This window comes from Budorcas taxicolor, chromosome 5 (assembly GCF_023091745.1).
Source record: "Budorcas taxicolor isolate Tak-1 chromosome 5, Takin1.1, whole genome shotgun sequence".
Taxonomy (NCBI): Eukaryota; Metazoa; Chordata; class Mammalia; order Artiodactyla; family Bovidae; genus Budorcas; species Budorcas taxicolor.
Genome location: NC_068914.1, coordinates 19,169,122 through 19,183,290, shown reverse-complemented (window position 1 = coordinate 19,183,290; position 14,169 = coordinate 19,169,122). Strand labels below are relative to the sequence as shown.

The window sequence follows — 14,169 nt, the reverse complement described above, 5'->3', positions numbered from 1 at the left end:
CCACCTCCCACCAGGCTTCCCTGGAGGCCCCTCATGGCTGGACTGGCTCTCATAGCTGGGGTGGTTTCTGTAGACTGAGCAATGAATGGAAAACTGAGGCGAGAAGACTGAGCGATTTGCACCCTCGGGATGAAGGAATTCCTCCATCCATTCAGTGCATGTCTTTTGCGCACCAACACTGCGTCAGGGCAGCATCACAGCAAACAGGACTCAAGGAACAGGTGGGCTGTGCTCGAGAATGTCCACCACAGACCCCCACCCCCCGCAATCCTTATTCTCCCTCCTTCTAGAAGTCTGAGGTCTGCAGCACGGCTGGGAGGGAAGGGGTGGGGCTCTGGCCATAAGAGCTGCTTCCCCTGAGATGGGGACTCCGGGACCCGCCCCCCCCCCCACCGAATACAGAGCCTTGAGCCACAACTAAAGGGCTTTGGGATCCTGTCCCACCACTGCTATACACTGAAACAACCTCAGGACCCAGCCTCATCTCTCGCACTCTAGAGCCAGCCAGGGTAACATCATAATTGTCCCTCTAGTTCCACAAGACGCTGTGCTGGGGGCCCAGCGGACCAGAGCACAGGATGGGAAGAAGCCTAGTCTCTCTGTTTACTCTTTGGGCCTTGTGCTTTGAGCACTAGATACATGTCATATTGTTGTTTTAGGTTAAACATATATAGATTTTTAAAATTGGAGTATAATTGCTTTACAATGTTGCGTTAGTTTCTGCTGTACAGTGTGAATCAGCTATGTGTATAAATATATATCCCTCCTTCTTGAGCCTTCCTCCCACCCCTCTTAAGTGAAGTGAAAGTGTTAGTCACTCTGTGTCCAACTCTTTTGCAACCCCATGAACTATCACCTGTCAGGCTCCTCTGTCCATGGGATTCTCCAGGCAAGAATACTGGTGTGGGCTGCCAAGCCCTCCTCCAGGGGATTTTCCTGACCCGGGGATTGAACTCATGTCTCCTGAATTGCAGGCAGATTCTTTACCGTCTGAGCCACCAGGGAAGCCCACCCCTTCCCCAAGTTAAACATATACAATTTTTTAAGTATTTCTCAGAGTGCAAACACCCAGGGAGCCACAGAATACATTTCTCTCTCCATCTTAAGAGCTGCCTTCCAAGACTAAGCTGTTCCCTTTCCCTCCACAGCCCCTTTTATATGCAAGGTTGGAGCTCCAGAAAGGCCCCCAATGAGTCCATGCCAATTTGAGCACAGAGGCAATGCCAGACTGTGGCTTGGTGCAAAAGGATAGCCAGAAACCCCTACCCGAGCCCCTCCTCACCTGCTTGAACAGTGGGCTCAGTCCCACCCACCTGGACATGGCCCTCAGTGTCCATCTCTCTGGGTCAGTTCAGAAGCAGCCAAAATGCCACAGGCATGCTGGGCTGGGCTGACATCACTCAATCATCTCTGAAATGAGAAGGGCAGCCCAGGCCCAGGCCCTGCATTTCTGCACCACAGGCTAGGCTACTGCCTTGTGCCAACTCAGTGCCAATGAAACCCATAAGCGCTCTGAAAGGTCTATTGGCTTTCCTTTCCATACTGATTATTTACCCCTGAATGATACCCTCACACAACAACCCCCCAGCAGGGTCTCACCTCCACCCCTTTCTCCACACTAGCACATCCTGTTGACACCAGACCTCCTGATCCCCCACCACCAGCACCCACATCCTGCTCTCTCCAGAACCCAAGGGCCAAAAACTGAAGAAGAGAGAGATCAAACTAAAGAAAGGAAGGAAAAGCTCATCACGACAGTTGGGAGAGTGGTTACCTCTCAGGCAGGAGGGCCTTCTGGAGACTCTGGCAATATTCCATGTCTAGACTTGAGTGGTGGTTACATGAGTCTTCATTTATAAATGTCTGCTAAACTAAGCATATATGATCTTATGAACTTTGCTACTTGTGTATACCTTTTCCTAGCTTTTTTTTTTTTTTTAAGAAAAAATGATTGGGTGAAGGCCACTTAGAAAAGAAAGTCAGGGTGACCTCTCTAAACAAGAAACATTTAGTTTGAACCTTAAGGTAGGAGAAGGGCCCAGCCATGAAGAACAAGGAACAGCATCCCAACAAAGAAAGCAGCATGTGCAAAGACCCTAAGCTGGAAGGAGTTCAGCAGTTCAAGGAACTAAAGGGTGGCCAATCTGGCTGGATATAATGAGAGGAGTCCTGAGGGGCCCAAAGTGCAGTGGGAGAAACTGGCATGTGTCAGTCACCCCCAGGTTTGTAGTATCAGCCTGGGTTTTACTCTCTGTGCAGGTGGAAGCCAATGAGAGTTTAAAAGAGAGAGAATTACAAAAGCTCAGGGCTGGAGCCTCACCTTTACAGGGAGCCTCACCTTTACAACTATGGGAGACTGGCCCATAGTTGGGGTTAGGGTGAGATCCAGAACCCCAGCTTCCTGATTTCTGGATCAGAGCCCTTCCTACAAAACAGAGCTCCCATCTTCTTCTCAGCTCACCAACCACACTCCACTTGGCGCCAATCCTGCCACAGCAGAGCTGACTGTACGGGCCATCAGGCTCAACAACTTACAGGCATGAGCTCCTAGAGCAGTGGTTCTCAGTGGAGTAGAGTTCTGCTGCCTGGGGACACTTGGTAGGGCCTGGGGACACAGTTGTCACAACTTGGGGGGGTGGGCAGCAGAGGAGACTACTAGCATACAGCGGGTAGAGACCAGGAAAGCTGCGAACACCCTGCAAGGCACGAGTCAGCCCCCCACCAGGAATCACCAGCCCCCAGAGTCCACAGGGCCAAGGCTGAGAAACACTCAGCGAGGGATATAAAGCCTTCATTTCAAATAAGTGCTGCGCCCTGAAGGGAGAAAAGCCCTCTGCTCAGGGGTGTAAAGGGGAGGGGAGGATCAGGGCCAGTTCTCAGCCTCCCAGGACCCCCTATCCAGAGAGATCAAGTCTAGAGGTGGAGTTTTAGGCAGAAGGCTTCGGGTCACCCCCTCACATCACAGTCTAGGAAACAGAGAGGGTAGCAGGGGCTACCCCCTCCTCCCCTCGCAAACACCCCCCCAGCCCAGCCTGCTTCCCCAGCTGAGAGGCAAGAAGTAGAGGATGGCAGGTTTGAAGCTTCCAGCCTTCATGATAAACAGACAGGGGGCTGCCCTGTGAAAGCCGGCTCGCCACTCCACGCCTTCAGAGCTGACCTGTACCCAGCTGACCCTCAGGACTCTCCAGGCCAGATGACACGGCCCCAAAACACAAGACACACCCCCCTCCCGCACGAACAGCACCAGCCGCCTGGGCTCTAGGCTGGGAGCTATAGACCCACAAGCCCTCCTGGGGCAAGAAAGACTGCTTCCACCACAAACCCTGGCTGCCCCCTCCCTCGGGGGGGCTGTGTGTGTGTGTGTGTGTGTGTGTGTGTGTGTGTGTCTGCCTCCTCCTCTTGACTGGGCACTTCTGGGGCACTTGAGTCCTCCGGGGAAGGCACATATACTACGCGCTCATTGTGTGTTGACAAAGGAGCCGGTGGCAGTGTCTGGCCCAAGGGAAGATGTTATTCCGATCTAGTGAGTGTGTACGCAGTGCTTCCTGACACTTCCCCAGCACCCTTGCTCAAGAAAGGAGCTGCCAAACCAGCTGGCTGCAGAGTCAGCTAGGACTGGAGACACAGAGTGTGAGCTGGCCTGGGCGCGGAAGCCCTTGTTGGGACCAGGTGCTCACACCCAGCAACAGCCTGGCCAAGTCCCGGGCTCAGCTGCCTGTCCCCAGATCGGCTGGTAACAGGGTGCCATCTGCTGGTGAGACAGCAGAAAAGTGGCCCAAGTGTGAGTGAGCCTGGGAGGAGAGAGGGAGGGCTGGAGGGGAGGGGGAGAAGGGTCTTGGTCTCCTCACTTGGTTATCCCACAGCACCCAGCCTAGCCCCTCAGTTCCCTGGGGATGGATCAAGTCCATGTTCATATTCATTCTGTCTCTCTCTCTCTCTCTCTCTCTCTCTCTCTCTCACACACACACACACACACACACACACACACAGGTATCTAGAGACCTCCCCAGATAATATCTCCAACCCCCAGCCAGTCCCCTATAACACACCAGGAAAGAAAGTTCCAGATGGTAAATAGTAAGCCAGTGGTTCCCAAAATTCAAGGCAGGGAAGAATCATACAGAGTTCATGTTAACATGTAGGTCACCACGCCCACCTTCTGAGATTCCACTGTGAAAGCTCTAGAGTGGGGTCCACGGTTTGCACGTAAGCAGATATAGCCCTTGGGGGCAGCCCCTTTCTCCTTACCACCTAAGACATCTTAAACAGCCATGCAGATATTAGACTCTCATTATTTTCCTCCTTTCAAAGGACAAGGTCGGCTGACTGTGGTTCCAAAACAGTGTGAGAGGAGAGGCAGCCTAAGGAGGGAGGAGGGTTACTTGTGTCTTCAAGCTCTCCTCTTCCTAGCCACCTCCTCCCCACAATGGGGGCAGCAGGGGCCACGGGAAAGGCAGGGCTAAGCTACTCAGAACTGTGGCTGAACCTGGCTCCAGCTCTAAACAGCTGTCACTAGTAGGCCACTCACACCCTCAGCCTCAGCTCCAGCATCTGTTAGACAGAGGAAGCTCCTACTTCATTTATTTTTTCCACCTTTTTGGCATGTGGGATCTCAGTTCCCCAACAAGGAATTGAACCCACACCCCCTTTATTGGAAGGCAGAGTCTTAAACGCTGGACCACCAGGGAAGTCCCAAAGCTCCTACTTCAAAAGAAAGACAGCAGAGGAGACAAGGGAAATACCCTAATGCTAGGGGACATTTAGAAACATTGCATAAAAAAGTTCCACGCTCCAGTTTCTTCATCTGTAAAATGGGGATATTAATATCACCTCTGGCTTACAGTTGTGAGAATTAAATGAGTCAAAACCAGTAAAGTGCTGACAGCGATGCCTGGCATTTAATAACTGCTCCTACCACTTTGATGAGGGAGGCACAATTACCACCCCCATTTCATAGATGAGGAAACCAAGGCTCCAAGAGGTAAAGCAATCTGCTAAGCGAGCAAGCTAGTGGGTGGCAGAGTGGGGGTTCAAACCCAGGCCACATCAGTGGAGGAGAGCCTTGAGCACTCAGGTAAGTGCAACCACAAGAGTGACGAGCACAGGATTCCAGAGTTCCTCTCCTGAGGGCCCACAGCCCTCAGCTCCCCACGCAAAAGCTCTCCCCTTCCCCACCCTACGCGGCCCTCTGCCAGGCCTCCCTCCCAAACCAAAGGCGGTCCAGGGGCTAAGACTCCATGCTCCCTATGCAGGGGGCCTGGGTTTGATCCCTGGTCAGGGAACTATATGCCATTTGAAGACCGAAGATCCCAACTAAAAGCTGACACAGCCAAATAAATGAATAAATAAATAAACTTTAATAATAAATGAATATATTTTTTTAAAAAGCCAGTGGCTATCTTCAAGTCTGTTTACTGGCAGAGATGTTTCGCTCACTATTGTTCAGTTCAGCCAACACCACTATGTGCTTATAAAGTGCCGGACACCACTCTGGCTCTTGGCAGGTGGGGGACAAAAGACACAGGATCTCTGCCCTCCAGGGACACTGAATGAGTGCTCCAGAGGAGGAAGGGAGCAAGGGGTGGATCAGGTAGGGCTGAGGGCTTCCTGGAAGAGGTGGTGACCAAGCACATCTTGAAGGCTGAGTATCCCTCTACTTTCTGGGCTACCACCCCCTGCCCTAAGACCCTCAGAGACACCTGACCAAAGGGTGCTAGCAGAAACACTCCACCTTCCCAATCTCTCAGACAGTAACTCTCTTGGAAATGCTCCTCCATGAGACGGAGAGACAGACAGACACAAGTACACACATGCCTACCTGCTGGTGAAATTCCTCTCTGTGCGCCAAAGGCCCAACTTAAATCCCAATCCAGCTACTTGTACAATCATCCCCTGGGCAGGTCTGCACTCACCTCCTCTGTGTTCCTGCCACACACCTGTGACTCTAAGGGGGCACTTACATCCCAGCGGGTCACACACACAGATCACACACACGCATGCTTATATATGGTGGAAAGTAAATAAATATCTGAAAGTGAATGTGTTAGTCACTCAGTCGTGTCCGACTCTTTGCAACACCATGGACTGTAGCCCGCTAGGCTCCTCTGTCCATGGGATTCTCCAGCCAAGAGTACTGGAGTAGATTGCCATTCCCTTCTCCAGGGGGTTCTTCCTGACCCAGGGATCAAACCTAAGTCTCCTGCATTACAGGCAGATTCTTTACCATCTGGGCCACCAGAGAATCCCCAATAAATGTCTACTGAATTCAACTAAATGGGATGGTCTGCCTATGTGCTTACAGCCTCAGGGCAACTACATGGGCTAAAACGCTATGACCAGTTCAACAATATATGACATGATTCAATTAAAACAGTGGAGTGAAAAGGTGCCTCTTGGCTAAGTGACCTGGAAAAAGCCCACTTGGCCTTGCCCCCTTCATCTCCTCATCTGAAATCTGTGGCTAGTCATGCCTGGTGGGTAACATCCATCACGGGGAGGCTGTGAAGATTCAGCAAGGTCACACTCATGAGGCACCTGTGCATATCCTGGGGCTACCTGGAGTGTCATCTACCATCACCTGGTACAAGGGCACATACATATTTGCAGCTGTCAACAGTCTGAGGGCAAGCAGACGGGCTCCCAGCAGATGACACCCCTACTCAGGGCGTTCCAAACCTCTTTGATTATGACCCATAGCAAGAAACATGTCTTATCTGGGACCCATATATACAACTGAGCACAACGACAGTAAAATCCATGGAACACTGCCCTTTATGGCGAAGGGTGCATACTGATACTGTGTCTTTCACCTTCCCCTTCTATCTCATTTCCAGCCTGATTCAATAAACCATGGAGAGGGGGCCCTGCAGCTGGAAAAGCCATGCCCTCACTCACCCAGGGTGTCGGAGCCGCTCTCCACGGTCTCGTTGACCTTCCTCGCAACTCTGGCCACGGCCTCACCCATCTTCCTCAGCATGCAGACGTGGGTATCCTATCGCCAGCCACCAGGCTGGTCTGCTGCTCACGAAGGAACCTGCACCTGGGAAGACACAGGGCCATGAAGTGCCCACCCACAATCAGCCAAGGACCCACCACTGACCTGCCTTTCCCGGGGACCCAGGCTGCAGGAAGTCTGCAGGGAGGGCCCCGGGCCACTCACCTCCTCCTGAGGGGCCCAGAGCCCAGGTGACATCTAGCTCAGCCTTCAGAGCGGCTGATCCGCCCATCAGCCCGGCCCTACCAGCTTCCTGGGAGGGTTAACATGTGTGACCTCGCCAAGACCTCAACCCGTGTATGGGCAGGTGTGAGGACTCTGGTGTGTGCTGGCCTGTGACTCACTGAACTGGCAGGGCAGCGGGCAGGGTGCAGCCAGGTGCAAGGAGAGACACCTGTCCCTCCATCCCACAGCCTCAAAGCCCTGTCCACTGCTCCAGCTCCCAGTTCTCCTCACCCACCTTCGCCAGGCTCCTTCTGCGAGCGGGAAACGGGGACACAAAATCTCTGCTGGGTCGGACCTCACCATTTGGAGAGTCGGTGGTCTCTAAGAATTCCCTCCCCATGAGGCAGTAAGGAGGGACGGTTACAGTTTTAGTCGCAGACCTAATTGTCACCCTGATGCTGAGTTTATCGGCAAGACCCCACGGGAAAAGAAAGTAGCGGCAGGAAAATGAAAGAAGGGAGACGGGATCACTGGAGAGAAGAGGCTTAAAGAAGGGTGAGGATGGGATTTCCCTGGTGGTCCGCTAGTTAATACACCGTGCTTCCACTGCTGTGGGTGTGGGTTTGATCCCTGGTCTGGGAATTAAGATCCCACATGCTGTGTGACAAAGCAAACAAGGATGAGGACATAATCAAAATGATCAAGTGTTGAAGACATAAGGGACTCAGGAAATGCCTCCAACTCCTTTTTATTACAGAGAAGGAAACTGAGGCAGAGAGAGGGACTCAAGAAACCTGGCCAAAGTCAAACAAAGTAAGTAAATGGCAATAATCTAACTGAACTCCATATCCAGTGCTCTCTTCTTTACAAAAGTCACCTACACTGCCAGAGGCAGCACCTCATGGAGAAAATGAATTTGAGGCCAAGGTCATTGCCCTTTTTTGCTCCTGGCTCCCAATCCCAGATCCACAGACAGCTCAAGGAGCTCTGAGAGTCAAAGACAGGACAATGTGAAGGGCAGAGAGAAGGGGGTGAGGGTACTGCTCAGAGCTGCCAACAGATACCAAGGAAAGTCCACATGAGCTTCCTGGACAGGGAGGCCCAGTCAAGCCCACTCAGCTGCTCAGGGAGTCAGTGATGAGTTCAGTGTGTGCTCGCATCTCGCCAAGGATATACACAGGCCTAATGCCCAGCTCCAGCGTTTCTTTGTTGAGAAGCCTTGGGAAAGATTCTTAACTACTCCAAGCCCCAGTTTCTTCATCTGAATAAGAGCTCTAGTAATACCTACCACCCTGGGTTCAAATGAGGATTGAACAAAAAATACATACCTTTCTAGATCAGGGCTCAGGACACGTGAGTTACTTCCTAAACGCTAGCTGAAAGGATGAAGCAGGACACGTGCAGACATGACACCAGCACCTAATCCCAGTTAAATATCCAGATGACTCTGAACAAACAAGTCAGTGGAACTCATCCTTAAGGAATGAGTAGAACTTCTCATCGCTTCACCTCCAGGAAATCTTCCCAGATTGCCCCCACCCTCAGCACTCTCTCCTCCCTGAGTTTCAGGAGCACTTAAAGACTTAGCACAAACCTGGGTTATTTATGAGCTTTTAAAAATATACATACTTGTCCCCCCAGTTGGCCTGCAGGCAACTTAAGACAGGGAGCAGATATATACTGTGCTTTCCCCCTGCACTTTATACCACATACTGAAGAAATGCTCAGTTGGTATCCCCCAATGGTGACATCAATCAACAGCCATCATTTGGGTTTCAAATCTAAATACAAGTCAAACAACTCTTACAACAAACAAACTGTCCAAATAGAAGGGTCATGAGTCATAACAAGGCCAGGTAGGCAATTTGCATAAGATGTGCCAGGGTAGGTCAGTAGGGAATAGTTCAGATTAGGGCAAACTGGACTCAACACCTTCCACCTGCTACCTTTAAGACCATCCTCTTAAGCCTGAGTCACAGCAATGCTGCTGGGAACTTGCAGACTCAGTTGAATGCCTTTATGAATGAGAATCCTGAGGACCCAAGAAGAGAGGTAAATCAGCTCGATAGAAACAAAGAAACCTCCTAACTCCCAGACTAGGTTTCTTCCTACATACCATCCCTTCTTTACTCATCTCCAGTATTCCTCATCAATAATCACAAACATGTATTGAGCAAAGGTTAGGGCTTCCCTGGTAGCTCAGATGGTAGAGTCTGCCTGCAATGTGGGAGACCTGGGTTCGATCCCTGGGTCAGGAAGGTCTCCTGGAGAAAGAAATGGCAACTCACTCCAGTATTCTTGCCTGGAAAATCCCATGGACGGAGTAGCCTGGCGGGCTACAGTCTATGGGGTCACAACAAACAACTCCACCACTGAGCGACTAACATACACAAGGTACAGGGCGAAAGCATGTAGAGGAAGGAAATATAAGAAATAGCTCTGACTTCTGATTCTGATGAGGAAGGCATTTCTAAGGAACATCACCAAGGCAATCCCGGCCTCACAAAAGAAGGTAAAGGGAAGGTAAATCTCCAAGCTTACCCAGGGTCTGTGATATTCCTGGTGGGACTGGCTAGGCTGACTACTTTCAATCAGGCACTATACCTGCAATTTCTACCAGATGCCACCAGGTGGGAGCAGTAGTGCCTTAGGTCAGAACCCATTGATAAAAACTAGTTAAATTAAAAACCTCACCAGGTGATGGCAAGCTCAGACATCCTATCATGTGGGTCAGAGATTGGACCTCAAAGCAGGAACAGGAATAGCCTGTAAAATCTGGCTGTCAAAGCAAATGACTAGAAGAGGCCCCTTATATTCCAGAGGATGCTTTGCATACAGCACAGATATGCCCTAGACTCCCAAGAGGTTCCAACTGCCTAAAATCACTACTCCACTATCTGAGGAGGAAACCATGCTTCCTTCACCTAAAACCACCCCTCTACCAAGGGAGAATTCCTTATAAAGTCCAGCTGACAGTCCCTCTTGCAGGTCAGGTGACCAAGGCCTGTTACTCTTTGGCATAGGCAGGGCTGAGATGGGAGGGTGACAAGACCACATGCATATAAGGCCCAAGATGGGGTAAGAGGGCCGTAGAATTGAAGGAAGAACGAACTTGAGATGATGAGAGTCTAGAGTGTGTCCCCAAAAGCGATCCTTCAAGGCTGCCCAACTTCGCTGAGAGCTCCTTTCAGCACCAACCCAACACTGGACCTCTTTGACCAAAAAGTAGCAAGAATTTATTGAGCATGTAACAGGAGCCGACAGAAAAAGGGGTTGGCCCGGGGGTTGGGGGGCTGTGGGTGGAATAAAGCAAACTGCACTTCTTTTCTTTTTGGCTTTAAATTGTTTTAAAGAAAAATAGAGAATTGTCTGAGTCACACATGAGTGATGGAGAGAGGTATGGGCCCACTCTTCACGAAGTGTGAAGCCCCCTAGGCAGAGCTGCCCTAGGATGTGAGGGGCCCCTGACTAAACAAACAATTTGAGTCAACCAAAATCTGTATCAGCACCATCACTCTGGCTGCCCGTTCTCATTCAGTTCCATGAAAGGAAGATCATGCTAGCCAGTGGGAGCAATCAGTGTGCAAGGCAGCACTCCTGGAACCAGACCCCAACCACAGTGTCCCAAGACAAGTCAACCCCACAGGCCCAAGTTCTGGGCTCCTTAAGACATCTGGTCAACCCCACAGGCAGGGAAAGGGGTAGCTGAAAATCAAAGTGTCCCAAAGGAGATAAATAGGACCCATCAGCCCACATAGGTCTATTCTGGGCTTGGGGTCCCAAGCACCAGAGGGCAGCCTTAGAAAATTTCAAGGAAAGTGCTCTAAAGCCTGGAGACCCTTCAGCACAAGGTCCAAACTCATACTCACACTATTGCTGACCCAGCAAAACATCCCTCTCCAACTCCTCTTTCCTCAGAGTGTGCACTATTCCTAGGAAATGTTTAATCCAACAAACCTGTCTGGGGCCCTTCTATAAGGCCCACACTGGAGGAGTATAGGTGCAGAGACAGAACATGGGCCAGGATGAGCTACCCATCAGATAAGAGAGACTCAGCGACAAAGGGCGGAATGAGCCACATGCTAGAGGTCACGGCGCCAGCCTAAAGAGCACGTGTGCCCTCTGCCATGAGGGCACAGGGCATGGTTGGGAAGAAGGAACAGAGGCAGGGGGTGAGCAGAGGGACCCAAAATGACAAGAGAAAGAGGAAGAGAGGCAGCCAGTCTGTCCCTCAATTCCTGGGGAAGGGGGCTGGAGTCCATTCTACAAGTCTGCAGGCAACCATGGGAGTCTTTTGAGGAGAGGCAACTAATCCAACCAGAGTTGTGGAAAATTATCACTGTTGTGAGCAGTCCCAGTTGTCAGCTGGAAATACCACCCTCCTCACTGGGTTGTTTTGAGAAGTAAATGATACATAATTTTTGAGAAATCTCTGCAAAATGTTAAGCACTTCCCATCTAAGTGCTTCACTAAGACATTACTAATATGTGTTTAAAACCACTTCAGATGGTAAGTTAGGATATAATAAATGTAATGCCAGAAAGGAAGTTGTCCTGCTTTGAGAGTGCTGGCAATAGAGCCCTCTTGTATCTATAACTTGGTATCACCTGGATACAGGTTTGGGGAGAGATGATTTTTGCTTTAACACTGACTACAGCCCTCCGACAGGGCTCCCGCCCTCATCAATGAGAATTCTACCTTATCTGAAGCCCCAAGATCTGTGCAAAGGAGCTGCTGCAACACCCCGTGCGCACCAGCTGCTCCTATATTTAGTTACTGGTGTGGTCACTTGGGAACTTTAGAGCCTGGCAGCCGCCCCGAAGGGCAACTGGAGCCTCTTGCGCCATGTGTGCAAGCTCCCCCCACCGCTGGCTGCAGCGGGTCCTCTGGACCTCGCCAAGTTAAGGAGCCACTGGAGAAGTGAGAAGCACTCGGCTGGATCGGACCCAAGGAGCCCCGAAGGCCCACTCGAGGCCAGACAGAGTTGACCCACTTCTCCACCCAAGGGAAGAAGCCCGCAGGGGCGAGAACGCGACAGGCTGCCCGCCCTGGTTTTGAGCCACGGAGTTCGCAGAGCCCGGTGCACCCTTCTGTATGGGAATCTAAGCATCCTCGGGCCGCCGCCACCTCCCAGGACTGAGGGCGGTGGCCAGGGCAGGGTCCCCAAGCCTCGCTCTAGGGGCCCGCCTCACCGTCTTCCCCACCCCCCGGCGCCCGCAGCCAATGGCTCCTCGTCGCCGGCCCTCCGCTCACTCGGCAGGCGGGGACTGGGAGGAATAAAGCCAGCAGAGGGGTAGAACGCTGGTGATCGCCGAGGGCCGGGGACTCCCGCGGTACCCCGAGGCCGAGAAGCCAGCTCTAGGACAGGCAGTTCCCCAGAGCGGAAGCAAATCCTGAAAGTGTGGCTTCAGGGACGAAATTCACAATAGGCTCTTCGAACAGGGGCGCCTCCCACGGAGAACGGAGGCCCTCTTGGAACGGCTTCCCCAGGCTCCCTATTTCCTGGTACCGCGGCGCCCGCTCCCCCGAGCCAGCTGCGGTCTAGCCGCAGTCTGCAAGCCAGAACCGGCCTGGCGCCGGGCCCCTTGGCACTGCAGAAGTCGCAACTGGTGCACCAATGCTCCTTCCACCGGGTGACTTGGGGGAGGGGAGGGTACTCTCCAGAAACAGGGACATTTCTCTCCCTCTCTCCCCCAGACCCTCCAGCGCTTAGCCTCAGACTACGTTTACTTTACGGGGCACGAAAGTGGTGCCCGATTCTGGGCCGATCTCTGCTCCACTTACGGCGACAATGCCTCCTAGCGCCCTGCGCAGCGCAGTCACGCTCCCTCGGCCGCCGCCGGCGCCCCATGCAACAGCGGCTAGCTGAAGCCCGCCGGGAGGGGCTCGAGGGGCTGCGGGCTCTGAGCGCGCGGCCGCTTGGCCAATAGCTGTGGCAGGAGGGGCCGCGAGGCGGGAGTGGCTGCCTTGTGCAACCAATCAGCGTGCCGTTCCCCACGCCGCGCCCGGCAGCGGTGCGCCGGGAAAGGCGGCCCGCGCGCTCGCGTCCGCAGGGTGGATCCGCTTTGTGTTCGACTTCTGGAGCAAAAACGCTCTGGATGGCCGGAGTGTAGAACCGAATGCGCAGCAGTTTCCAGGACCAATATGACTGAGTGTCCGGATTTGTTTTTCTCAAGGGAGCAGAGTTGAACTAGCCAGATCAAGGAGATGGGGACGAGGAAGCTTTTCTCGTAATGCCTTAAGGCGCCCATTCAGGTTTTTAGAGGCAATTAATTCTGGCTACTGCTAAGTTACTTCTTCCCTCTAGATCCCAATGTTCATCTCTATAAAATAGAAATTAAAATGTATAAATATCTACTTCACAGGTCATTGTGAGGATTAACACATGAAAAGTTTAGTGGGGTGCCAGGCATGATGGCTCAGGGAAGGGTGGCTGCTTCATAGACCTAAGTTTACAGAGGATTTCCCATAGATTCTTTCTTTTTTTTTTTTTAAGGCAAACCAAGACCTGGCTGCATCAGGTCTTATTGGGGCTGGAGGGATCTTCCTTGCCTCATGCAGGATCTTTCATCGTGGGGCACAGACTCAGTAGTTGCCCCACCACACGTGGGATCTTAGTTACCAGACCAGGCATCAAACCCACCTCCCCTGCATTGCAAAACAGATTCTTAACCACTGGCCCACCAGGGAAGTCCCTTCCCATATATTTTTTTCTAGGCACTGTGGGGAGGACCAAAGAGATGAGGGCCTGAACTCAACCAGCAATGGTGGTCAATGAGTCAAACACTCCAATAAACAGAAGCGTGTGTGTAAATATGTGGGAGCCCTGAAGACATAATGTTTAATTCTGCCCCCCGGGGATTGGGGCAGTTAGACGAGGAATACACATTCACCTGGGTCTCAGTGGGTGTTACCAGTTAAATTGCATCTCCCCCCAACCTATATATATATATATATATATATATATATATATATATATGTGTGTGTGTGTGTGTGTTGAATTCTTAACT

The 14,169-nt window shown here is 51.8% G+C and overlaps 1 protein-coding gene across 1 annotated transcript in view; it reads right to left on the bottom strand.

The window, feature by feature from the left end:
• Nucleotides 1–13,032, bottom strand: part of LRRC20 (leucine rich repeat containing 20) — a 74,271-nt gene extending 61,239 nt beyond the window's left edge. Inside the window, exons 1-2 of the mRNA XM_052640231.1 lie at nucleotides 12,944–13,032; nucleotides 6,895–7,039 (exon numbers count right to left, since the gene is read on the bottom strand). Of these exons, the coding sequence (XP_052496191.1) occupies nucleotides 6,895–6,976 (82 nt within the window). The 5' untranslated portion in view covers nucleotides 6,977–7,039; nucleotides 12,944–13,032. The remainder of the gene's footprint in view (nucleotides 1–6,894; nucleotides 7,040–12,943) is intronic.
• Between the last annotated feature and the right edge of the window lie 1,137 nt (nucleotides 13,033–14,169).